This window comes from Protomyctophum parallelum (genome assembly GCF_964188405.1).
Source record: "Protomyctophum parallelum genome assembly, chromosome: 4".
Taxonomy (NCBI): domain Eukaryota; kingdom Metazoa; phylum Chordata; class Actinopteri; order Myctophiformes; family Myctophidae; genus Protomyctophum; species Protomyctophum parallelum.
This window is the reverse complement of record NC_139700.1, coordinates 43766671-43793678: the sequence shown is the minus strand read 5'-3', so window position 1 is coordinate 43793678 and position 27008 is coordinate 43766671. Positions and strand designations below refer to the sequence as shown.

General features: G+C 40.2%; 1 protein-coding gene across 3 annotated transcripts; it reads right to left on the bottom strand.

The window, feature by feature from the left end:
• Positions 1-1677: 1677 nt before the first annotated feature.
• LOC310857728 (troponin I, fast skeletal muscle-like) lies at positions 1678-25604 on the bottom strand. Of its 3 annotated transcripts, none has more exons than XM_083763567.1 (7): positions 25533-25549; positions 20045-20075; positions 19753-19789; positions 19181-19309; positions 18432-18521; positions 17683-17859; positions 1678-2085 (listed from the first exon to the last, which is right to left on the bottom strand). In XM_083763567.1, the coding sequence occupies exons 2-7, from the start codon at positions 20050-20052 to the stop codon at positions 2011-2013; spliced, it is 516 nt and encodes a 171-aa protein (XP_083619693.1). In that variant the 5' UTR covers positions 20053-20075; positions 25533-25549; the 3' UTR covers positions 1678-2010. The 3 variants fall into 3 exon arrangements, with proteins under 3 accessions (XP_083619693.1, XP_083619692.1, XP_083619691.1); XM_083763566.1 differs by lacking the exons at positions 17683-17859; positions 18432-18521; positions 19181-19309; ... (1 more) ...; positions 20045-20075; positions 25533-25549 and adding exons at positions 3152-3328; positions 4382-4471; positions 5464-5592; ... (1 more) ...; positions 6495-6534; positions 10604-10742 and having other exon boundaries at positions 1678-2091; XM_083763565.1 differs by lacking the exon at positions 1678-2085 and adding an exon at positions 16086-16301 and having other exon boundaries at positions 25533-25604.
• Positions 25605-27008: the final 1404 nt, after the last annotated feature.

Genomic DNA, 27008 nt, shown 5'->3' with positions numbered 1-27008 from the left:
CGCCTCTGGACGCGTATGTCTGGGTACACTGTATATAACTCCGGTCCCCTTCCTTCACAGGTGTTACCGATGATAGCAAGGTGCACCTTTCATCCAAACAGAAAAGTCCTATCTGATTGTATTAAGCAACGTCAAACTCACCAACATTGCAGCTGTGCGAAAAGCTCGAAATATCCTCTTTCTATCTGCAAAGTGTTTCTTTCATAAAAATCCACTGTAGACTTGTTATGAGCTACTTCCTGTCAAGAAATTCCTTGCAGGTGATTTCTTTTTATTGGAATTTGGAAGAACTCGTTTTTAGTAAAGCAACCGCCTCCTGCATTATGTGCAAATTCAAAACAGGTGGTACACAGGGCTGTTGAGTGATATCCAACGAGCACTCCCAAACTCTGACACTTAGAAAACAAATAATCTGCACAGACTTTCGTGACAGGAAGAAGCTCATAATTCAAGCTTTCAGTACAGCTGCAATGTTGGTGAGTTAAATGTTGTTTAATACAATTAGATAGGACTGTTTGGATGAATGGGTTTTCAATGGGAAGTTGCACCTAGTTAGCACCTTGCTGGCAAGATGGCAGCCGTGTGCATAAGGTCAATTGTGCATGTTGGCATTGTTGGCTCATTAGAAACACCCTGCTAGGCTGCTACACCAGTGAGTCTCAAACTCAAAGTGTCCTCATGGGTTCCAAATGTGTGTGTAACTCTGAGAGTGCACAAATGTAACCAAACGGACCCTTAACAGGACAATTTGGTTCCATTTGTACACTCTCAAAGTTATGTGGGTCCTTGAAATGAAAAGGTTTGAGAACCACTGTATATTAAATGGAACAGAGCCTTCATTAGTATCATCGGTAACACCTGTGAAGGAAGTAGGGAAGGGGTCCGGACCGGAAGTAGGAATAGTTATTCTGTGTGCATAGAGCCTATTTGTGTGGGCCGCAGACAGGCAGGTAGTGCATCTCTCGATCTCACGAGAGGTGGTGGTGAATGGCGAGATGTGAGCGAAGCATGGGAAAGACTCGACTACTCTGCAAGAACATTTTAATATTACCATGACTTCAGCCATAACGTTGGGGTGTTAATCTATTCACTGAACTATGTATAGCTGCCATGGCATTGGACGGCTCTTTATTCCAAAGCACCATTGGGTCTGACAGCTCTCATTATTAATAGCGCTCGATCATTATTACTGAGCCTAGTGCAAAACCTTTCAAAAATTCAGTTATTTGACTTCATTCAAATATCACTTCTTTTTTTGTTTTGTTGTGATAATCCTCCCTACTGTAGAGTGTGCTGACCATATAAGGAGTTCCTCCCTGTCCCCAGTTAACCCCTGTGGTCAAAAAACCGTAGGTTTCATTTTTGGCTAGGTGGCCCAGACTTCAATCAGGATAGAGAGGGGCCTTCCGCCAATCATGATCGAGCAGGGGCGGGCCTTGATGTGTGTGCTGTTGGCCTGTTGTGTGTCCCCCCACTGTAGTGCGTGCATGTGCACATCTTGTTACCGGGGCGGACCGGGGGGATTTCCAAATCACTGAATGCTCCTTTAACACTAACCCTAACCTCACACTAACATAACGTTTGTTGGCCTATTTATTGGGGTTTCAGAAATAACGGGCTGTGGGACCAATGGGCAAAGGTTACATACAGTATATGAAATACAAAGATGAACCGGGATGAAAGTGAAGCATTCATATTTAATGTGAGAGCATAAGAATAACACAAAATGATATATCAATGACATATTTCCCTTTGGACAAAAATGAGAAAAATACTTGCTTAATCTTTACCACATTTGGGAGACTTACATTTACAGTGCATGTACTGCATGGTGGATGATAGCTATACACTACATGGCTGTGAGGTTAACACATCCACAACACACTAACGTTACACTACAATACAGTACAGTGTAATACTTGCTGAAGCAGTGTTACAGCTTTAGGGTCATTTAGTAGAGACTCCAAGCAGATTCCAGTCTTGTCTGGCTCACAGATCAATGCATCCTCTTTAGCTATCAAACATCTTCTTCCTATCTGACTTGTCTTCAATGTTCTTACGCCAGTCACCAGCTTCACGCAGCTTCTGGTCCTGCAAACACAGACGGACACAAGGGTTTGATTTGGTTTCTTTGCTGCGCGTATAAGGAAAACGGTATCGGGGGGGGAAACTGCAAATTAGACAGGGTAGTTTAAGTTGCAATCAATAACTATATGAATAAATTAGTTATTTTGGCAAATGAGTAAATGATGTATTTACATTTATCCAAAGAGCTTTACAATCTGCATTACATTCACCCATTCACACTCACATTCTCACACCATGCACCATGCTCACCGGGGAGCGGTTAGTGTCAGTGTCTTCCAATTTACCTCCTGTGCCACCCAAAACACGCTCACCCCCGGTAAAGTGTGTGTGTGTGTGTGTGTGTGTGTGTGTGTGTGTGTGTGTGTGTGTGTGTGTGTGTGTGTGTGTGTGTGTGTGTGTGTGTGTGTGTGTGTGTGTGTGTGTGTGTGTGTGTGTGTGTGTGTGTGTGTGTGTGTGTGTCTGTGTCTGTGTCTGTGTGTGTGTGTGTGTGTGTGTGTGTGTGTGTGTGTGTGTGTGTGTGTGTGTGCGTGTGCGTGTGCGTGTGTGTGTAAACCTAGCCTTATTCCTTAAACATCTCATCTCAGTAAAACTACCGTATGCCTAGTCTCGTGTAGCCAGACAACTATTCCACAATCTCTCTAAATGCTATATAGAGTCTGGAACTACAGCTCCCAAAATCCGAGTAAGGAAGCTGCCATTTCCGTTCACGGAAATATATTTAAAAATATCTTTAGAGCTTATTTTTCATCTAATCTATATATGCTTAGATGTTTTCTATTTATTTTAGGATAAATGTGCGTGACTGTGAAGACGAAACGGAAATGGCGAGGAGGCTCCACTTTATATTTTACTCACAGCTCTTCCGTTGCTCCAGACCGCATTTGGAAATTGCGAGAGGCAACAGTCTGGTAACACGAGACTGCCTAAAACTAAAACCTACCTCATTCCTAATCTTATTGTATGTATGTATGTATTTATGTGTACAGTATATAATTGTTTTTCAATTAAAAAGAAAGCAAAAGAGAATGTCGTGGCAGTCGTGCATTGACAATAAGAGCCTCACCTCCTCTTTGACTTCCTTCTTGACCTGCTTCAGGCCAGCCCTCAGGTCCATGTTCACCGTGTGCTTGGAGCCCAGCAGAGCCTTCAGCATGGCGTCGGCAGACATACGTACTTTCTTCAGTTTGGGTTTCTTGAACTTGCCCCTGAGGTCAACAATCTTGATGTTCAGGTCCCTCACCTGTACAGTTCATTTGAGACAAAGACAATCAATCAGATTTATTGTCACTTCCACAATATACACTGGGCATACAGGGGAGCAAATTACCGTTCTCCATGGCTCATGATGCTTCACATTTAAAAACAATAGACACATTAAAAAGAGGCAAAGCCTTTTAAAAAAAACATTAAAAAGGTAAAAGGAGCAGACAACATTGGCAGGAGAAATGCTTTCAAAGTGCATGTGTGTAAAGTGCTATTCATCTCTCAGGACGTTGGCCTTGGGGGCAATATGTGGCGAGTGTTCAGTGTCCTGATGGTTTGGGGGAAAAAAACTATTGGACAGCCTTCTGGTGCTTCCTGAGTCAGGAAGCACCAGAAGGCTGTCCAATTGGCTGTCCAAAGCCTTCCTCCTGGGCTCTTGAACCTCCTACCAGATGGCAGGAGTTCAAGGAGATGGTGGGAGGGGTGGGAGGGGTCACTCATAATACTCATGGCCTTCCTGACACAACGTTCTGTGTATGTCAGCTATGGGGGGGGGGGGGGGGGACACCTGTGATCTTCTCCGCTGCTCTCACTATCCTCTGTATAGGGACTTGCGGTCGGCATCTGTGCAATTCCCATACCAGACAGTGATGACAAGTGATGTCCTCCCTTTTATGTTTTTTTCTGTGTGTCTAAACGAACAACTGCCTACTAGGGTCCTGGTTTGTCACCTCACCTCACCTCCCCCTTCACATTCAATAGATCCTGTGAACTTTTGTCAGAGATGTAATTTCATGGGGTCTAGTATAGGACTATAGTAAATAATAAAGAAAACTCTGTAAGATTTGGCAAAAAAAAAAAAAACATATAGCCAAACATATAGCCCCCAATAATCGTTAAAACTAAAGAAAGCAGCAAATTAAAGAAAATTTACACTTTCTCTAATAACATTCTAAAACGTGAACCTTCGTTGAAAAAACAAAAACAAAGTTGTCCTTTCACTTTTGTACGCTAGAAAGATGTGCTGTGCAGGAGAAGAGGGTGATCCTTTAGGCAAGATTTGAGATGAATGGAAGGTTTAAGTACTAACCTCATTAAGAACCAAGGCTAGTTTGAACTCGATGCTGTACTTCTCCTCCTCACCTGAATTAACTTGTTCAATCAATTCTTTGACCATTTTCTGAGGGGAAAAAACAAGAGAAATATATAACATTGTTTTTGTCTGACAATGCTCTTATATTTTTAGGCAAACTTTTTGTAATTGAGGGATGTGTCGATGAGACATTTTGGCCGATATAGATATCCAATATAATGAATTGCTGTTATGGCTGTTAATTGCTGTTATAACCGACATTACCGATATGATCTCATTCTGTATTGAAAGATTATAATAATTTTGTCCATTCTGAAAAATACATGTAACAGGGTATGTGCATTAACTTAAATACCTTTATATTTAAAATTGTGAGCTTGTAGATCTGTTCAAGCTGTTACTTTGGGCTTGTTTATCTGTAAAGACAGACCGATTAACCGGACGGATTAATTAATCTAAAAACAACTAAAATCGTCCGATACCGATGTGTTTGCCGATTAATCTCCCATCGAACCTGGGGTACCTCATACAACAAAACTCTTTCCGATGCAATTTGTTGTATTGTATGGTTCCGGACAGTATGGTCCCGGTCATTTGATTGGCTCAGCAGCAGATTTGACCTGAAAACACTTGACACCTTCATGTGTTCCCAGTTCAGATTTGTGTAACTTTACAGGTACATTGTTCCACTTTCAGAGTTAAAGTAACACTACAGAAGTCCTTTCATCAGTTGTTTGTGAGGCAAAATTTAGAATCTGACCAGGGGTAAGTGGAACAATGGACATAATTTATCTTGTCTTGTATGTAATTAATGCATTTGTTTTTGTTTGTGTTATGTCAATGAAATGTGTGTATTAATTATTTGTTGCATACACGGCTGTTGTGTCACAACAAGACCAATCTCTCTCAGTGAAAGTATATCGTGTCGTATACCAATAGTTCATTAAACATGCCAATAGTTCATTACACATGCCAATAGTTCATTAAAGACATATGTGTCTGTCTATGGAGTTAACATTACTCTAAAGACATATATGTGTCTATGGAGTTAACATTACTCTGATAGGCATTAAACATACCAATAGTTCATCTCTAGAGTGTGGCAACTGTATTGGGGGGCATTTGCCTGTCAGGAAGTTCTCCCTCTCCTCGGCTTTCCTGGTTCCTTCTTCACTGAGCATGTCCATCGCCACAGTCAGCATACATCCCTGTGGAGAACATCCATTAACACTAATTAAACCCATTTAGGCCTGACGTCGAAATAAAAAAAAACGTTTGCTCTGAAAGAATATATATTCAAAGATTTGTGCCGCATTTTTACGATTTTTCAAAAATAGCAGACCTACAAGACCTACTTGTAGATCTGCTATTTTTCAATAGCTAAAGTATAACATAATGCTTAGTTAAAAGAAAACACCAAAAGGGGTTCCCGCCCAGAATGGGTTAACTCTGTGGACAACATTATCCGCCTGCTATAATCAGGCATTATAGGGCTGGTCGGACGATAGGGACAAAATGAAATATCGCAATATGTTTGACCAAATGCCTCAAAATGTATATATTGTGACCATAATATCACAATGTGAAAGAAATAACGTTCTTCTGAAGCATTTTCCAAAATAGCGGCAATTATGGAACTATACAAGCTCCCAACGTGTCACATCTGTGACGCATTGAGAGCTTGTAGATCGGATCGTTTTGGAACATTCTGAAAGTATAAAATAGGGCTTAAGAAGTGATAAATACAAGGACGTTGTGATATTACCATATCCAATATCCCAGATGATATCTATAGTCTCATTAAATCACAATATCGATATATCAATATAGTGCCCGGCCCTTATATCTGACAGTGACGTTTATCATTAAACACTGAGAAGACTTTCAAAAGGCTATAGTAGTCCTTACTTTGATGTTGTGCTTGCGACGCGCGGACATTCGTTGGCTAGAGGGAGAAAACAGACGTCAATTGTGAGAATCGATGAAGAGTCGGAGAAAATAAAAAAATAAAAAAATAAACTAAACTAAAACAATGACTATCACATTTAAATATAGTAGTAGTAGTATCACACTTTCAAACAAACACAAACAAACAAAATAGTGTTCTTACTCAGACATCTTGGCAGCTGCAGGGTCCCTCCCTCGGTTTCCTGGTTATGGGAGATACAGTAATGAGTATGACATGTGGTACCCTTTAATATCATGTACGCACGCACACACACACGCACGCACGCACACAGTCTATTCTTCTCCTAAGTGAGTGACACCCACAGTCACGACATTGGGGTGTCGGGAGCCAAATTTAGCACAACACATGAGAAAATATTAATTCTACTACTCTGCCACCACAATGTGGAATGCCCTGACACCATGTGATAATCATTGGCCTCTTCCAAAACCGGCCTGGAAAAGCTGTGTCAGTAATTAAATCCCTTTGAAACGAGGGGTCAACTGCCGTTGATTATTTTCTCCTCTGTCCATATAGCTTTATGTGTTTGTTGATGACATATCTATTAATGTGTTAATATTCAATGCTCTGAGTCTGTTGATGAATTGAATATAGGACCACAAAGAATTTGAAAGAAAGCATGTCCACAAGACTGTTTTGTGTCTTTAAACATACGCACACAGACAGCCTATAATACTGTATAATTCACGATAACCTGGTATATTTATATATTGCACTGTTATATGGTGTACAGTATGTGTACAGTATCTTGGCACTAAGTTGATAGTGAAGTAGCAGATATGCATGTTCAAAATGCGTCGCTGCGCACTGCGTTTTGACTCGAGCTTGCAGAATTGCTACTTTTGAGCTTTTCGTGGGGCATTAATTTACAAAAAAGTAGCAAGTTAGAATATGGGGATAAAAGGTTTCTGCTCGACATCAATGACATGTTATTTGCATATTGCATAACGTTCTCAATCACTGATGGTGAGGAGCAGTAACATAATTATGTTACTGGCTGTGTCCAAAATGAGTGCAGAATGAGGGAGAAATCTGACCAAATGTAGAGGAGGCCAATCGAGCTTCAAAATGACACCTCTGTACTCTCAATCTTATTTTCAGACAAGGTTTTATTTGACCTCGTCACAAATGTCCTCAGTTCTGCGTTTCTGTCAGTCGTTTATAAGCAGAATATTCAGTTCAATCATGGCAGCTAACATGATTGTTAGCTGCCATAGTTTGCAGGTCATAATGGCCCTTGTATTTACCATCCCTGGCCAGCTTGACTCATACAGTACCAAGGTGGGCCTTGAGTTACAAAAGGTTCAGAACCCCTCTGCTCTGAATGATTCATATACAGTAGGTTCGGGATTTGTAGTGCGTCCCAATCCAGTCATTACACTGTCCTGGGGTGCAGTCAGCAGAAATAGAAAAGAAGGAAAAACATAGGACAAGACAAAGAAGACTAGACTAGGACAATCACTCAGTCACACTGTCTGTCAGTCAGTCAGTCAGTCAGTCAGTCAGTCAGTCAGTCAGTCAAAACATAGGGAGCAGATACTAAACATGTACACAAAACAACAAGTGATCGTAGGAGTGTATCGTATTTGATTTAAGCATGCAAGCATTCCCTAGGGTGGGGGCCACTTTGATCCTCAGGGCTTTTGTTCTACAACTTTGGTCGCCCGTCCTTACTGTACGTGTTAGACCGTGGAGACGGTGGAGTCTTCATACAGCTGACTGTCAGATCTGAGTGACCAGCTATAGTGCATGCTGGGAGATACTACTAGTTACTAGATGTGAACAGATACATGGCTTGCTAACTGCAGTAACTTTTTATGTTCCAGTTGTAGTACACAGACTACACACACACACACACACACACACACACACACACACACACACACACACGGAGAGAGACTCCCTGTGAGATTCCACTTCACTAAATAGGCCTATTGCATCCCATGGGGGATTGAGTCAAGAGAACCCACATCTAAAGTGACCCGCGTCTATCTTTATAGCTGACTGTTGTTCGCCTTTCACAGCCTGGTACAGACGACAGAGTGCCAAATGTCTGGGATAGGCCGCTATACACAGTAAAACCCTCGGGGTTAATTGAACCCTAACTTTGATCCTATGGGTCCATTTGGATCCCACTTTACGCTGTCAAGAGTTAAATTAAAACTGAGAGAGCAGTGTAATATGTATATGGCCTGCCGCCTGAGATAGCGTAGCAGATTAGAACTCTATTTCTGTAACCCACAGCTGTCACCTACCATTCAGAGAAGCTGATTCGTCCTTAATGTCTTCATAATATGCTTAAAAGCTTTAAGCTATCGTGGAAAATGGATTATCTCCTATTATCTCCTAGAAAAGGGCTTCAAACAATCAAACGTCATAACGTGGGCATAAAGCCAGCTTGAAGAAGAGCTGAGCATTGTGAAATAAAAGTGTGACGGGTCAACAGGTCTCTAGAGATGACAATGTATTTCCAGATTGGGGTGGGGGGGGGGGGCTGTCTTCTCTTCCAGTCTTTGACAAGCCGTTTCCCCAGAGATAGAACAGTATCTCTTGTCTAAATTTGGGGCCCAGTTTTGTCTTAAGTGTCTCCGTTGTGGTAAGCTAGCTTGTCTCATGTGAAGGTTCACCGTAACCCAACACCACAGCTGTGCCATTCTTGCTTTCTAGAACATCCCTTGGATGACCAAGACATTAGGCATATTGCAAAAATAACTAAAGCTCTTGTCTGGTACGCACGGCGCACGTAGTGCACGTGTGCTTTGTTTCGGCCTGATTGTGGTTTTGTTTTGTCCTATAGCTCAAAGCAACTGCAAGTGTCAAGTAAAATAGTAATGCAGCGCAAACTAAAATGGCAAAAAGCTTGCTATGTTCAGCTATGTCCACTCAATGCTGAAGACTTCTGTTTCCGAAGAACACTGTACGCAACTAACTTCTGAAAATGTCAAAACCTACAGGATACAATATATTGAAAGCTTGTTCAAAACGTATGATGTCTTTTATTTGAGCCCAAATAACTCTGAACTCTAACAAACTTTCTGTATATGATTTCATATACCGTATACAGTACAGAGGTCATGATCGTTTTACTCCCGTTCTTATTTAAAATGTAACCACAGTTTGTGGGTAGCTTGTAGTAAAACAATTTCACACCTGTAAAGTAAACGTGACAATAAAGTCAAGTTGAAAGTTGGGATTCTTTGATTTGGTACTGAAGTAGTAGCCCAAACTCTTTGGAATAACAAAGAATGTTTATCGTTTACACTAACAGGCACAGTTTTAAAAATGGAAAAACCAAATGTGTGTGGTTGAGAATGAACAAAGGTTTGTGTTATGATATGAGAGGAACAACACAACAACAAAAACATAGAGCCGCATTTACATCCAAACCATGGCGTTGACAGGGGGAAAAACATTCCAGCATGGGTTTCATATTCATGGCTTCTAGACTAGTGGTGTTGCCTTTCAATATGACATCTCAGCAGTCCATTAATCACCGTGTTACTACCAACACAAACACACAAACGTGTGTTAACCGAGCTACTAAAGACATAAAAAATATATAACATATACTTTCAGAAATGTGAGAAATAAGACGATAATCAGAGTAATAGTAGTGATCCAGTAAAAAAAAATCAGTTACTTTGACCACATAATTAAACACGACTAGAATGACTAAATAAAATGTAATCCTGAAATATGATTAATGTTAACTGCAACACGTACTTCACTCACTTCACTATCGGAATCACGAAATATTCTTGTACAAATGTTTTCAAAATATTATTATAGCTCAGAGAGAGATACTGAATCTGAAATCTGAAATATTATTATAGCTCAGAGAGAGATACTGAATCCCAATCAAACAATGCCAATATAATAACCAGATGAAACCTTTCATTGGTTATGAGCACAAGACGCGACAGCATCTCTTCAACACCTCTAAAAACATGGCCCAAGGCCAGTGCTCAATCACCAGCCCTAAGTAGATACATGTGACACAGGCACCAAATATTCAACAAAAACTAAAAACTAAAAAAAGATGAATCACACAAAAAGTCATACTAATATATCATATAGTATAAGAGTATAATATTTCAGTGAGGGGCATGCTATAAAGGCACTAACAAATGCACCAGTTCTATCTAAACGGCCTCATCCGACACCATTGTTGTGAAGACAAGACCATAGACAAAGACAATAGCAAGCACAGAACACAAACCAAACCAAACGTTTAAGAGTATATGTCCTACCTTGTAACTGAGAGAGTGGAGCCACTACACGGTAAACCTGTTAGGAGAGATAAGAGGAGGCAGACTGACCCCCGGCAGGCAGAAGTAGTGTTAAGGTAGTATATATTGCATTCTGTGATAGCCCTCCAAATCCTCCACTTTCTGTTTATGGAGGTGGATTACGCCCAACACCAATGAGCTGGCAAGGTCATGAAATACAGTACAGTGTCATAGTGTCATATGTGGCCCCTTCCTCAGCACCCCCTCATTATAAATAACCCACCCTCCAGGAACCTTATTATCTTGTGATCATACCTAATACATAATATGGAAAATACCCCCCACCCTCCACCAAAAAAAATTTCATCAACAAGCGGCTCTTACTAACCGGGGATAGAGAATGGATCTATTTATATTCAAGTAGTGTACGTGTTTTATTGTGTGTGAGCAGATTCCAGTGGTTGGAGTGAACATACCCTTTGAGGGGTCATATTGTTATATGTGGCGTCATACTGTCTTATATAGCTCCGGTATCCAATGAGCTCGGGGAGAACCTCGACCGGTGCGTTCCATTATCTGTGGGGCAACAAAACGAGAGAAGAAAGAAACTGCAAAGAACATGAACAAATCTGTCACAGCTCAAAAATAAAGTGATGAATTACTTTATTGTTTTCCCAAAAATGATCTGAAAGATGATTTGTGGTGGTTGTGGTGGTGGTTAATTGTTGTTGTAAATATTGATCTTTCAAAACAAAAAGTGTTCCAGCAATACTCAAAGTCAGATGCAACGATTTATTCCGATGTTTTTGGTTTGTTTTTACAATATATTTGATATAATATACTGTATACTGAAAAAAAAACACCCCAAAAAGCACCTTATAAACAACCTTTATAATTATAACAGAGATTCATTATTTCTCCTCAGTGAAAAAAACGATTGACTGTCAGATGTCTGATGAAGACATTTACATAAATGTTATGAAGACGTTGTGGGTGGTTTGAGGTGTTGCATCTTAGGAACTCGTTAACACGCAGGTATGTAGTATCATCAGCCCTATAACGCACTCCATGCTGAAATAGAGTAATTAGAGAAGGAAATATTCACAGCTTAGGTCCCAAAGGAACACTGTGAGATGCTAAGAGATTTCTATCTCTACCTGTAAGGCCGTCTAAGAATATGCTATCAAGCAGTTAAGGCTCACACACAGTCTCCTGTAAAGTGTTGCATATTAAATTTAAGAACACTTTATAAAGTAATTACATTATCTACGGCAGGGGTGTCGAACTCAACTTGGGGCGAGGGCCGCATTGGTCAAAAGGTCACTTGATGGGGGCCACAACCAGTTGCGGACGCACGCTCGATGTCTCAGTCAGTCACTGCTATAATATCTATCTATCTAGCTATGTATGCTCAGACCCAGCCAGCCAGCCAGCCAGCAAGCCACACACATAGTGCTCAGATCCAGCCAGCCAGCCAGCCACACACATAGTGCTCAGACCCAGCCAGCCAGCCAGCCACACACATAGTGCTCAGACCCAGCCAGCCAGAAAGCCACAAACATAGTGCTCAGACCCAGCCAGCCAGCCAGCCACACACATAGTGCTCAGACCCAGCCAGCCAGCCAGCCAGCCACACACATAGTGCTCAGACCCAGCCAGCCAGCCAGCCACACTCATAGTGCTCAGACCCAGCCAGCCAGCCAGCCACACACATAGTGCTCAGACCCAGCCAGCCAGCAAGCCACAAACATAGTGCTCAGACCCAGCCAGCCAGCCAGCCACACACATAGTGCTCAGACCCAGCCAGCCACACACATAGTGCTCAGACCCAGCCAGCCACACACACAGTGCTCAGACCCAGCCAGCCACACACATAGTGCTCAGACCCAGCCAGCCAGCAAGCCACACACATAGTGCTCAGACCCAGCCAGCCAGCAAGCCACACACAGCTCCGTAAGGGAGTGGTTGCACCACTCAAAAAATCTTCAAAAAACTGAAGAGGCTACTGGAGATTGGAGAACCTGATTTGGACATGATCTGATGCAGGACAATGTCACTATGACAGAAAGAGAAGATGGGTCTTCATACACACACACACACACACACCCTCACACACACACACACACACACACACACACACACACACACACACACACAACTTTGTCCCTATAATGTGCACGGGCTACTGGCACCGTTCCACTTCATCATATCACGCAAGAGACACCACACACCAGTATGGAAGAGAGATAGTCACTTACTCACTTGTTGTAACTTGTAGGGATGCCACAAAGTGACCATCAGCCAAATCGAATAGTCGACAGCTCTGCCGATTAATAATCGATTAATTGAACCCACCCCCCATATTAATCAATATCAGATAAAACGTATAAGATTTTATATTATGCACATGCCATGGTCACATAACCATTATATGTTGAGTGCATGCTTTGATGGTTACAGTTATATAATCAGTTTTGATGAGTAAACCTTTGTGGAGATCTTCTCAGTTCTCATTGTATGCTAGTTACTGCCATTCAGGATGGAAAATGAAATCCATTTGGATTTGGGGAGAAGTAGTTTCATAAGGGGCTGGTATGAAGTACTTGATAAAGAGAACATGTTCAGTTCACTAGTCTACCTGCCTTCATTTCATCTGATTGTCTGTCTGGCAGGCACTTAACAAACGATCGTTAACTGTGTCTGCTAGAGAGAGGGGCAGAGAAGAGTGGCTTTGCTCAACTTGATTTATACTTATATTCTCCACTCTGATGAAGGTACATGTTCGATATATCATGCAGCCTTACTTATAAGCCTATATTTTGGCTATTTAAAAAAAAAAGGCAGGCGGGCCACATAAAATGACATGGCGGGCCACATTTGGCCCGCGGGCCTTGACTTTGACACCCATGATATAGATTATATGAAAACAAACATAACAATGATATCATGATGAATATCACTATTTTGTGATAATTGCTGAAAAGATAGTGATATAATATTTTGACATATTATTTTCCACCCCTACCTCATATCACTTCATTAAAGAAAAATCACACCCATGTTAAGTGAGGGGCGCTCTTGTCATCATACATCATCAGCTATCATCTCATACTGGCCAATCAGAATGCCTGTTGCCTGTGATTGGTTAGCTGATTTGCTCGTTTACATATGACATACATTTTCCCTTCAATGTCAATGGCGTTTAATTTATGTCATATTTAGCAGAATTTTGACATAATTTCTCTGTTGATTGTCAATGGCTCATTTTGAGATGTGTGGGGACAAAGGCTGTATATAGGAGGGGCTAGCGCCCCTTAAAAATACATCATTTTTCATCGTGCTCCTAAAATAATTTGTGTGCTACTAGATTTTTCAACTTAGGCGCACACGTGCTACTTGGAAAAATGCTAAGCGTCGAGCCCTGCCTGGGGGACCAGTGGTTCCCAAAGTGGGGTCCAGGGACCCCCAGGGGTCCTTGAGGGAGTTCCAGGGGGTCCCCAGCTAAATGATAGTTTGGAACCAAATGGACCCTTATGGGTCTGTAACTCTGAGAGTGTACAAATACATTTGTACACTCTCAGAGTTAGATTAACATTGATTTTACAATGTAAATTGGGGTCCCAGAGATAGAAATGCCATTAAATTCGGGTCCGTAGACTAATGCATGTCAAACTGGGGGTCCTTGAGAATCACTGCTAGAGCCGTAAAAATCTTCTCTTATGGGGGGTCCCTGGCATGTCTTTTCAAATGGGGGTCCGCGGGATAGTTAGTGTCAATTTGGGGGTCCTTGACATGAAAAGGTTTGGGAACCACTGTTGTAGACTGTGATTAAGATGCATATATATAGTCTTTACTTACCCAACATGTTAGAGAGACTTTTGACTGACTGGCTGCAGTCATTGAGTGATGAAGTTACAGCATTGGTCAGGCGGTTGGCTTAACACGTTACATTAACAGCTCTTGCTCTGTTTACTGATCATAACATCATTTAGACATTTAGACAACGGGTGGCGGTGACTCAGGGGTAGAGTTGCCAGATGGTAACCGCAAGGTTGCCAGTTCGAACCCAGGCTCCCCCAGAGTTAATGTTGAAGTGTCCTTGAGCAAGACACTGAACCCCTAATTGATCCTGATGTGCTGGTTGGTGCCTTGCATGGTGTATGAATGTGTGGGTGAATGTAATGCACAATCTATGTAAAGCGCCTTGGATAAATTGGCGCTATATAAATGCATACCATTTTAGACATACTATTGAAAAGAAAATTGCCACTAAATATGTCGTCGTGATACTGTAATACTAATGTTGAAGTGGTTTTAAAAGAAGCATGTCACGGTTTCCTCAACCCTTTGTACAAAGCTGAGAGGGAAGGCATAGATGGAGCAATTTGTAACTAATTACTTTAATAGTCAAGCGTATTATTGTTACTATTTCCATGGCCATCAATGTACTTTTGTCTACTTTCTACTCTACGCTTTCTATATTGAAGTGATTGCTTTGAACTCAAAGCAGACAATCAGAGACATGCAAGAATTGAGCAGTTGAGACGAATAACCATCCAAAGTCCAAACTAATGATCCATAATGTATATAAATCATGGATAAGTGGTCAGGACAAAAAGGCATTTTCGGGGAGGGGTCAGAATAAATTGGTTATTCGTCTCAATTGTCATATTGACGTCATCCACCGAGCTTGTAGATTGCTATTTTTGAAAAAACGTGAAAATGTGGTGCATGGTATTGATATAACCCTTACTACACGCCATCTGAAGGGTTTGGCGACCTCCAGGGTTAAATCTTAACCCGACATCTGACGGGTTGCGAGGCGTTTTGGCGTGCATCGTGTTAAGCATTTATTTCATATTTACATGTCGATTTCAGCTCTGACACTTATTTCAGACATGCTCTAGTATGTGAAGAGTCTGCCTGTGCATTTTTTTTAAATAAAAATAAAAAAATGTTTTCTCCTCCAGGAATTTGCACGATGGCAGGCTCTGAGTCAAATCTGGTCACATATATTCTTTCAGAGCGAACGTTTTGAACTAAAATCTTTGCTTCTGGGGAGGTCACTGAAACAACAGATTTTCAGATGGGGGGCCAAATACATATATTTTTGGGGGTCCTTGACATGAAAATGTTTGAGAACCACTGACATAGAAACATAGGGTTTTTCCGAAAACTGTCATGATTTAGAAGACATTTTGTAGAATCGGTCTCAGTCGAAATGGGTTAACAAGGTTTGGATACCTGTCAGGCAGTGTCTTTATTGTCTGCCGCATCGGCATCCTCTACCTCAGCTCACGGCTTCACGTAGCGGCATTCAGAGTATGGGTTTCATGGATAAGTCTCCCATTGACTTAGAGGTAGTGAATGATGAATAGGTTTCCACCAGGTCGCTACTATGGCGGCTAGTAGAGGTAGGCGAACATGTTGTCAAGCAGCTGGCAAAACAATAGCAAAGGAAACAGGACAAATTGGCTACATCTGCATATAGTTTATTACATGAAAGGTTCTGTTGTATCCAAGACAAGTGTTACATCGCCGGGGCAATAAAGCAAAGAGAAGGACAGAAATAAAAGTTGCTAAATCTGCTAACAGGAGATAGTCATATAATAGTGTATTCAATTTAAGCCTCAGCCTCAAACATTTTCTTCCTGCCGTCCATGCCGGCTTTGTCCTCAATGTTCTTACGCCAATCCCCAACGTCACGCAAATCCTTATCCTGCAACAGCAATACAGACAATGGTGAAGACAAGCTGGCAGACACCACCAACACAACCCCTTGAATCTCACTGTTATGAAGTTTCCCTAGAGTTTAGGTTGATGAAATAATCTTAAGGAATCTCCTTCTGGACGACGCGCTGTATGATTCCAGTCGGCTGAAAATAACACGTTTAGGAAAGCATTTTGATTTTGATGTAGTAAGTCAACCATTTGACTTGATTTATACTTTGTTGTGTGAGTCCACGTTTTGAACTTATAGATCTAATATTTTAATATAAATTTTTGAACATCTTCGTTTTACAATTGACATGCCGAAACTACAGACAGCAGACTGAAAGGGTAACCCGAAGGCTCGCCCCAAAATCCACTCACCCCCAGCTGTTGTTTTACTGAGGTCAAGGTTAGGTTAGGAATACGTTTAGGCCCAGGCCGTGGCGTAACGGTCTGGGCACCTGACTGGTAATCCAGTCGCAGTGTGCCGCGGGTTCGACTCCCGAGCCCGACACGGCCTTTACTGCATGTCATCCCCCCATCTCTCTCCCGTTTCCTGTCAGCCTACTGTCTGTCCCTTCAAAAATCAATAAAAGGCGTAAGCCGCAAAAAAATATCTTAAAAAAAAAAAAGGAATACGTTTAGATTTAGGCATAGTTTTACTGAGGTTATGTTTAGTAATAAGGTTAGGTTTAGGCTTCGTTTTACTGAGGTTAGGTTTAGGAATAAGGTAAGGATAATTAAGTTATAGTTTTACTGAGGTTAAATTTAGGAATAAGGTTAGGTTCAGGCATAGTTTTACTGAGGTTACATTTAGGAATACCTGGTGGCGACCGTTACGAGTTTGCCGGATTTGACCTGGGGTGAGTGTTTTGAAAGTACCCACCAGTGTTGTTTTCGTCGACTAAAACTTCGTCGACTACCTTTTTTCACTGACGAAAACTAAAAGTAAGCCATGATGACTAAAACCAAGACTAGATGTATTGACAATTTCGTCAACAGATAAAAACTATACTAAAATGTTAGGGAGGGACTAGTGGACAAGAGATCCACTATAAGTTATTTTACAATTGGTTGCATGCTGAAAATAGCAGATCTACAAGCTCACAACGTGTCGCAGGAGCTTGTAGATTGGCTATTTTCAGCAAGTGTAAAATCAGTCATTACGACGGCATCAAGGCCCGCCAAAATACATTTAAGCCGACTAAATCAACTGTAGATTTAGTCGACTAAAATCTTATGACATTTAGTCGACTAAAACTAGACTATCACTAAACCATTCCAGGTGACTAAAATGTGACCAAATCTAAATGAAAACTATTCAAGAGACGATGACTAAAACTAAAAAAATCTAAATTTGCTGCCAATAAACCACACTGGGTACCCACCTCCTCCTTGTTCTCTTTCTTGACCTGCTTCAGGTTGGCCCTCAGGTCCAGGTTGACCGTGTGCTTGGAGCCCAGCAGAGCCTTCAGCATGGCGTCGGCAGACATACGTACTTTCCTCAAGACCGGCTTCTTGAACTTGCCCTTCAGGTCCTGCACTTTGATTTGCAGGTCTGAAATCTGGACAAGAACACAACAGAGAGTTGATCACCATAAGAAGTCTATAAGAGCCCAATAATTCAATAATAAATACAAAAGCTTTAATAATGAATACTGTGATGAAAGAAATGCAAGGAAATAAATAAATAACACGGTTAAATAAAGAAATTTATTTATTTAAGTTGAGTTTTTATTTATATCATTGCGTTTTGATTTATTTCATTGTGACTTTTCATTTCAACATTAATTTATTTAATGATGCCACTTTTAGCTATTTCATCCAGTTCTTTGGTCCAAAAATTTAATAATAAATACCGCGACTTCCATGCTAATGCAGGCAAATCCCTTTTGTCTCTCAAATCAGATACTGTCAGCCTGTCAACACTGTTATTTGCATGTGATCAGGTTGGGGATTGTGTATTCAGATCCTATTTGCATTGGTTTCTGTGGTAGAGGCAGATGCTATGTTTATTTTGTAATTCCTATTGGAAATTCTTCATTAATCCTGCATTTGAAATGATTAGACATAATTCCGCATTTAAACAATGTCATTATAGACATCGTCCTAAACCCTGGTGTGAATGTAAACTGACCTCTTTGTTGGTTTTGTTGACTTTGTTCTCCAGGTCATATCGGCCTTCATCCGACTCTTCAATCTTCTTGTGGATCTCTCTGGCCAGCTCCTAAAGCAACACATCATTATCAGCAGTGGTGCATGGAAAGTATAAGCACATTTACTAAAATAATAATAATAATAATAATTAGTTGACAACTTTAGTTACTAGTTACAGATTTAGATTATTTATTACAAAATAATATGTACATTACAATTCATGAATGTTGATGATGATTATAGGTTAAGCTACCCAGCAGCACATCACAAAATCACACCCACCTAGACGGACAGCTACAACATTAACGTGAAATGGTCCATTCTGTGTAATGAGCACTTCACTTTTATATTTACTATGTTGATGCCAGTACTTTTGATGCCAGTACTTTTGTATGAATGCGTGTATATATATATATATATATATATATATATATATATATATATATATATATATAAAACTAAATAAATAAATAAATAAAAATGTAGATATAAATATAAATATATAGAGTATTTCTACATTTTTTTTAGTTAAAACATCTGAGTACTTTCTCTACCACTGATTATCAAGCCCAGCCCACACCGGCGGCGTCCGACGCGTGTTCACGCCTCGCCTGACGCTCCGATACGCCACTGTTCTATTTTCCAGGCGTTGCCGCACGGCGACGCCTGTGCCGCGTCGCTGCGCACCCGGTGTGTGCTGGGCTTTACACTGAGACGATGGGTTATTACCAGCAGTGCCTGCATGGACCCGGGCAGCTGCAGAGGAGGGCAGGCCTCAGTCATGTACCTCTCCCTCTCCTCCTCGCGTTCCCTGTCTTCTTCTTCTAGCAAACCTTTAGCGATGGAGAGCATCAAGCTCTGGAAGACACACACACACACACACACACACACACACACACACACACACACACACACACACCGATTAAAGTTTGAGTCATTCCCATGATGGGACAGACATGTCAGTCAACATCTACTGAACCTTTAGCCACTTCTGCCCAATATAGGCTTATACGCCATCGTTCAATTTCGTTTTTTAACATTAACGGGTAATATAATAAAAGATCTTGCCCATTGCTGAAATAATGTACTGGATTTCTAGCAGTATTACTGAAGCATTTCTGTTCTGATTTAAACAGCAGGTATTTCCTGTATACTTTACAAAACTATATACAGACAATCTGTATTCATTCATTTTTTGTTTCTTTCCTGCGGTATCTACTGTATGTATTATCCTTGTACACAAATGTATGGAAAATGTGTTAAAAAAAACAATAAACAAAAAACAAAAACATTTATTTTACCTTCAGAGCGTGCTTTCGACTCGATGATATCTTCTTCCTAAAGAGTTTGAGAATTTATTATTTAAGTTGTTGGTGTATTGCTATCGAGGGAGTATTTTTCTAATGAGAAATATTTAGCATATTAATATTATGTTCATTTGAAGGGTTTATCTTATTGTTACGACATGCTCATTTGCACTAATTTACCATTTGACCAAGTAAAACAAGTAAATCAAGTCTAATGCACTTAGACCAACATAGTGTTAGGTCATTTCTGCATTCCATGAGTAGCTTAAGAGTAACGGTTACTCACTCAGACATCTTGGTGTCCGTAAGGTCACACCCTGTAGAGAAATGTTGTGAATAAACAGTACCTAGGTTATAATTTGACATTCTCATAAGAAATGAATATTATGTAACATACCTGTAGAAGCCATCCTCACTGTAATGTATGTCTATTTATTATTATTATTATCACAATTGTTGTAGCTATTTGGCATTATTGGGCTTTGTTTTGATGGGTTATAAACTTATAATTGAATTATTGTTTGGACAACAGGGGCACGCCTCCCCAGGCCTAATTGCTTGCCAGAGGGTATAAGTAGACCTGGGTGATTGGGGAGCGGCATGCACCTGGTGGACAAACGTTTTTTTACCAGATAGACAGAGAGAAAGACAGCACAACACAGAGATCATGCCATAAGGAAGAGAGAATGTGCCTGTTTGTATTGTAATGTATCACTGCACTTCGAAAGGAAAGTAAATGCAACCAAAAATGACATTGAACCTGTGGACAATCTGTTTCTTTGATCTGCGTACAAGTCTCTGGGTGCATCAGTGGGTTTGCTGGCATTTGGAACCAACAATAGAGCCACAACGATACCTGTACATGCATTAAGGTTCTCAAGTCGCCACGACTGATTTCAGTCGTTTGGATTCGATTCCATATAGAAGTCGGTAGCATGCATATTATGCAGTGAGAAAGCCAATCTACAAGCTGTCATTGCATGTGCAACACTTTGAGAGCTTGTAGATTAGCAATATGTTCAGATTGCATCTTCCATAAAATCCTAATGGCGTGGGATATTTCCTACAAGATTTAAGACTCATTCTGTAACAATGTTAATTGTTAAGGAATCAATGATAGTGTCACAGAATTCAGTTTCACAAATTGCAGTTTTGAGATCTTTACTTTAATCCATGCATTTAGGATTTTTTTTTATTTAACCTTTATTTAACCAGTAAAAACCACATTTTACAAGTGTGAACTGCCCAAGAGAAGAGGCAAAATAAGTGACACAGCTCTGCCAGTAACAATAAATACAAGACAATAACAGGACAAACATGCAAATAAATACAGTACCCACTATCGAAAGGAGTTTGAACAGCTAAACCACATTTCCCACTACTCTCACACACTGTGATGTTAAATGTAGGCGTGGCCAGACAGTGAGGTCAAGAAGTTCACTTTTAGTTTTGAATTAGGAGTGTACAAATGTAACCAAATAGACCGAGTGTAATGAACGTGTTAACGTGTTGTTTGTTAGATGATAATTGTAAGTATAGCTCTGGATAAACACCGGATTGTAAATATACATGTAATTTTCAGACTTTCTATTCAAGGTTATAAGGGAACTTGGCTAACACACGTGGACTGGTGGATGCTGGGCTAAAGAGGCTACAGTTTTTAAAGGTATATTTAGAGCCCGCACACAGGGCACACCAAAGCAGGTAAAGAGTACTTTATTACAAAAAAGTTGACAGTTTGATCCACAGCACATGGAGGCCAAGGAAGAACCTTTGCCCCCAAACCTTTCACATTGGCCTGTTATAGCGCCATCAGAGCGCCAAATAACTTTTATATTACTCCTACAATCATCACAGCAATCGGTAATTATCTCTATAGTCATGTCATCAAGACGGACCTGTCTGATTTTTCATTTTCTAAGATTGGCTTCCAATGTTTGCACGAGTGGCTCATTTTAAACAAAATGCCTCAAATCATGAACTCATGCAGTCCGATTGCCGTGAAACACAATTTGCTACCTGCCCAGGATCACATTTTCTAGTTTATCATGAATTTATCATGAACTCCTCATTAATTCCTGGTCCTTACCATTATCTAATATTTAAGTGACTATGTGTATAAGATATCACTGTTAGAAATATGATCCAGCAGGACTCACTTTTACTTAAGAAGTCCACCACTGCCAATTAAGGCATTGCACCAAATTAGAACCATTATGTACAATCCAGAACACCATATATGTCCACTGCAGCAGCTTGAAGATTAAGACTAAATGCAGGGACAGCTTATCAGGAATGAAGGCTTAAGACCGGTGTGCGAACTTCATCTCCTTTCACCTAAGATATCACTGTTGTCCGGCAGAAACCTAGCGCTTATCTCCATATTCAAACCTTGTGTGTTTTTATTTTTCATAAATTATTGTCCTTCCTTAACCACTTGAACCCCTCATATCCCTATTCTGGAGGGAACATTAGCCGAAATTAGCAGATCTAGCAGAGCTTGTAGATCGGCTATTTTCGGCGAAGACGAAGAGGTTTGGTGTGAAGTTGTACAGGGGGAAAAAGCAGCAGACCGAGCCAAAGGTCAAGTTTGCAAAGTATAGAGGGTCAAATGTCTGAAAACCCACATTGAACATTCATCTCTCTCATCAGCAGATGGACTACTATGTCTTTCAAGACATTAGAGGGTCAAGCAGTTATAGCATGGAATGTTCCAGGAGGATGCATTAATGAATAATGGAGCCCCTGAGACTGGAAACCATACACCGTCACCATTCACCAACACAAGTTGGAACGTTTTGTCATTGTCAATGTTGTCAAGCAATGGCTAAATTAGAACAAGGAACCACAGAGGCCACATTTGTTCGCCATGGGTGGTTGTACCCCATGGCAGGATGGTCTACTCTACTGGAAGACGATCACAACTACCCGCTGAGACATCCATGACGTGACCAAGGCACAGTGGTGCAAAGTAACTCATAAGAACATTAGGTATTTTTTACGTTACTGTAGAATTTCCGATTTTCAGTCATTTTGATTTTACTTATACTACCACTACATCTCAGAGAGGCAAATATTGTTCTCCACTGCAATTATTTTGTTACCAGTTACGTTGTAGATTTTTGTTATTACAAAACATATACATTTTAATACCACTTCAGACATTTCGGCCATTTGAAAATAACAGATCTACACAGGCTCAAAATGTGTTGCGATGCGACGCATTGTAAGCTTGTAGATCTGCTATTTCAAATGTATCATTTATATATGTTTTATACATTTGAAAACTTGTGAAATGGGACATTCTACTTTCTACTTCTGGCATTTTAAGTACATTTTATTCCAATAATTTTACTCAAGTAAAATGTTATATATTATATTTCATTGCCGTATTGATACTTTTACTTAAGAAAGAAAAGTGAGTACTTTTTCCACCACTTCCAAGGCATTGCACCAAATTAGAACTATTCCAGAACACATGTCCGCTGCAGCAGCTTGAAGATTAAATAAGACTAAATGCAGGCACAGCAGTGTTGTTTTTGGCAGCTAGTTTTAGTCATAGTCTCTTGAATAGTTTTCCTTTAGTTTTAGTCTCATTTTAGTCACCTGGAATGTTTTAGTGTTAGTCTAGTTTATTTGACTAAATCTACAGTTGATTTAGTCGACTAAAATGACTTATTGACATTTCACTATATTTAGTCTTAGTTGTAGTCATCATAGCTTAGTTTTCATTTAGTTTCCATTTAGTTTTCGTCAGTGAAAAAAGTAGTCGACGAACATTTTTAGTCGACGAAATCAACACTGAGGCACAGCTCATAAGAATCCTTCAGCACAGGATGAAATGTCTGTTAATAAATGATGGAGATGTCGAGACATATTGAGGCGGTGCAACTTTAAAAAGCCAATATGGCATGAAAATCATAGTGGCTTTATAAGATAAATGATTATCTCACCAGAAAGACAGGACGACAGTACAGTTTTGCTACCAAACTCTAGGAATGACAAAATTAGAGAAACACTTTTATGTGGCCAATGCAATTATTTTATTTTTCTAATCTTGGCTGGTATAGCTTTATATCATGATTGAGGGATGCGTATAATCAATATCCAAATAGTCTATGTGGCCAACAAGCTAAACATTAGAGCTATTTATTTACAGTTTATTCACATGGATGTCTATTTACAAGACATTCACAATCCTCTCCCTCCTTATTCTGCACATTCCACGATTCTATGGAGATTTCTTATCACACATGATAAGTTTCACATTATGTTTTACTGCATCTATAATTCTCGTATTTTTCTCGTGTGTAACTTTCATGTTCAACCACCGAAGTGAACCCGAAGTTTCCGGACATTTTTTTTTACCATTGAGCTCTACAGCCTGCTTGAACAGGGGGATAAATTGAATATTGACCATCAGGTTACAATTAGTGTCAGATCCTGTGTCTAGGTGAGACATGACCTTTGACACTGATCTAAATGTCTCAATAGAGACAAAATACAACCACCCCAATTCTATGAGTTATATTTTAACATACTCTCCCATAATTTATTACAGATTGGACTCAAATAAAATGTATAAATATTAATATAATATCTTGTTATTATTTTGTATTATGTGTGCACATCTTTGCAGAACATAATGGCCCATGCATGCACCATTTCATTGCGAGTGACAATATAAACAAATAAATCCTTCTCCATTCTTGATTCTCTCGGAGAATCAAAGGTCTACAATGTATTGTAGACCTACTATTTCCACAAGCAATCTACTTGTTTAAAGACGAAGAAAGCAGAATGACCAGCAGGTGCTATAGCTCTCAAAAAATAGTGGCATTCATTCCTGCCCTGATGAAGACCTGTGTAGGTTTGAAACATTCCCGTTATCCTCTTTAAAATGTGTTAAAGGACCACTTCACCACTTTTCAACCTATCTTCATATAATAGGTCCTCACTAATAATCATGAAAAAATGGTGCAATTGTTTTCTACTCGGTCTGTGTCTCATAGGAGGGCTGTGGGTAGTTCAGAAACCGTCTTCCAATGACATCATCGATGGGGAATACAAGCTAATAGAAACTGCAGGTTTTCTAGTCCTGAAAAGCTGCAATGCGAAAATGGAAGCTATCGTTCTCACGATAATGAAAATCTAAATATGTTTGTAAAAAAATCTTGTTTAAAAAGAAATCTGCCTAATGATGATGTCAGTGAAAGACGGTTTCTAAACTGCCCACAGCCCTCCTATGAGACACAGACTGAGTAGAAAAAAACCATGCAATTTTTTCATGATTATTAGTGAGGACCTATTATAATTATGAAGATATGTTGAAAAGTGGTGAAGTGGTCCTTTAATGCCCGGATTTTTCTGTTATTTTCAGTTTTTCAAATCTACTTGTATACCACCAAACATCAACCTCGTCCACTACACCGCTAACAATACCCTATGTAGATCATCTATTTCTTGTAGCTGGACAAATCAAGCATTGTGATGCCATCAAAGCCTGCCAAAATACATTTTAGTCGACCAAATCGACTGTAAATTAGTCAACTAAAATTAGACCCAAACTAAAACATTTCAGATGACTAAAATATGACTGAAACCAAATGGGATTTAATACGAAAGACTGACTAAAACAACAGCAAACAACACGGGCATTAAATAAAGACACTCCCGGCCTAAATAACAACACATTGACACAGTAAAAACCCACATTTCTAGAGTTAGAAGCCAAGCCAAGACAAAGAGAAGAATGGAACCAGAGCAGTTCTCACCTGTCAGCCGAGGAGAGAGAGAGCAACAAAATGTAGCGACAGATTTTTTGCAGAGGGGATAAATAAATGGCTCTGGGGCTGTGGCCCCCCCGTGGAATTATAAGAAGGTATACATTGCATTCCCTAATGGCCAAGGAGGAAACCCCATTCTCTCTTTAAGGAAGTCTTAGACCAATGGGCTACCCCCAACCCCAACCCCAGCACCTGAAATAGGCCATGATGCTGCCCTTTATAAATAACATTCCCTTTCAAATTATAGTTATACCAATTATTTTAGACGAACCCTTTTATTTTGTTTCACATCCAGCTGCGAACAGGCTGTGTAAAAAGGGGCTATAGAATTGGCTCAGATGCATCTTTGATCTGATGATGAAGAGATCACATTATAAACAATGTTCACTTGGCAAAGCACTTCTGGGTATGCATTATGAAAGTAATCCAACCAAGGAAGGTTTGAGTGGGGCTGAGGTAACCAGGGAACCGCATGGTGATGAAAACTGATTGGACAACAGGTGTGAGGAAGGAGGAGGGCAAAGACATTACCGAGGGGTCTGTCTGGGGAAGCACACATACAGTAACCGTGCGCCGACCTCACGTCGGGGCGGGGCGGTTTGTTTTAGTGATAAGGTTAGGAATACGTTTGGGGTTAGTCATAGTTTTATTAGGAAAAAGGTTAGGTTTAACCGGTTAGGCATACTGTAGTTTACTGAGGTTACGTTTAGGAATATCGGAATACCGCCGGATTTACGCCTGGGTCGACTGTGTTTTGAGGCGAGAGAGGGGGGGTCACAAGAGCCATTAACGCTGGTGAAAGACAAACCATAACAGAAGCTGTTGACTTTGACCCCATGAAGCCATTATGCTAATAATGGTGAAAGACAGTTTACAATTTACAATTTGGGTATAGTTACAGTATAGATGCTCTTAATCAAGAGCGATTTACAGTAAGCAAATAAGATGTTTTGATTGATTGATTGATTGATGTATTTATTAACAGTTTGCAGAATTACAGTACATTTCAAGCACTACTCAATACAAAAACTGTTAACTGTGAGTGGACGACACCATGAAAGCATTACACACAGGGGGGCAGTCAGCCAGATATTTCGTGAAGCCTCATTTGAAATCGGTAGTTCATATAATGGCCTGTTGTAGCGCTGGACTGGACCCAAAAAGCCCCATAGCTCCATAGAGGCCCATGTATTTTGGCCCAACTTCACCTAGACTGTATTACCTTAATAAACATGGTCATGAATACTTTCTTCTTCCAGTCACTAGTTTAAAGTCTCATTTCTAATGTCATAATATTCTTTTTGGAAAATTATGGTCCCATTAATTAAAAAAATGACCATAAAGAAAAAAAAACATCGCGTATGTTCTGAGGGGCGTGGCTACCGTTACAGTCTATGATCGGGATTCCCCTCCCACTCGAGTCAAAATAAAAACCAACGGAGAAGAAGGGGGGAAGTCCCGCCT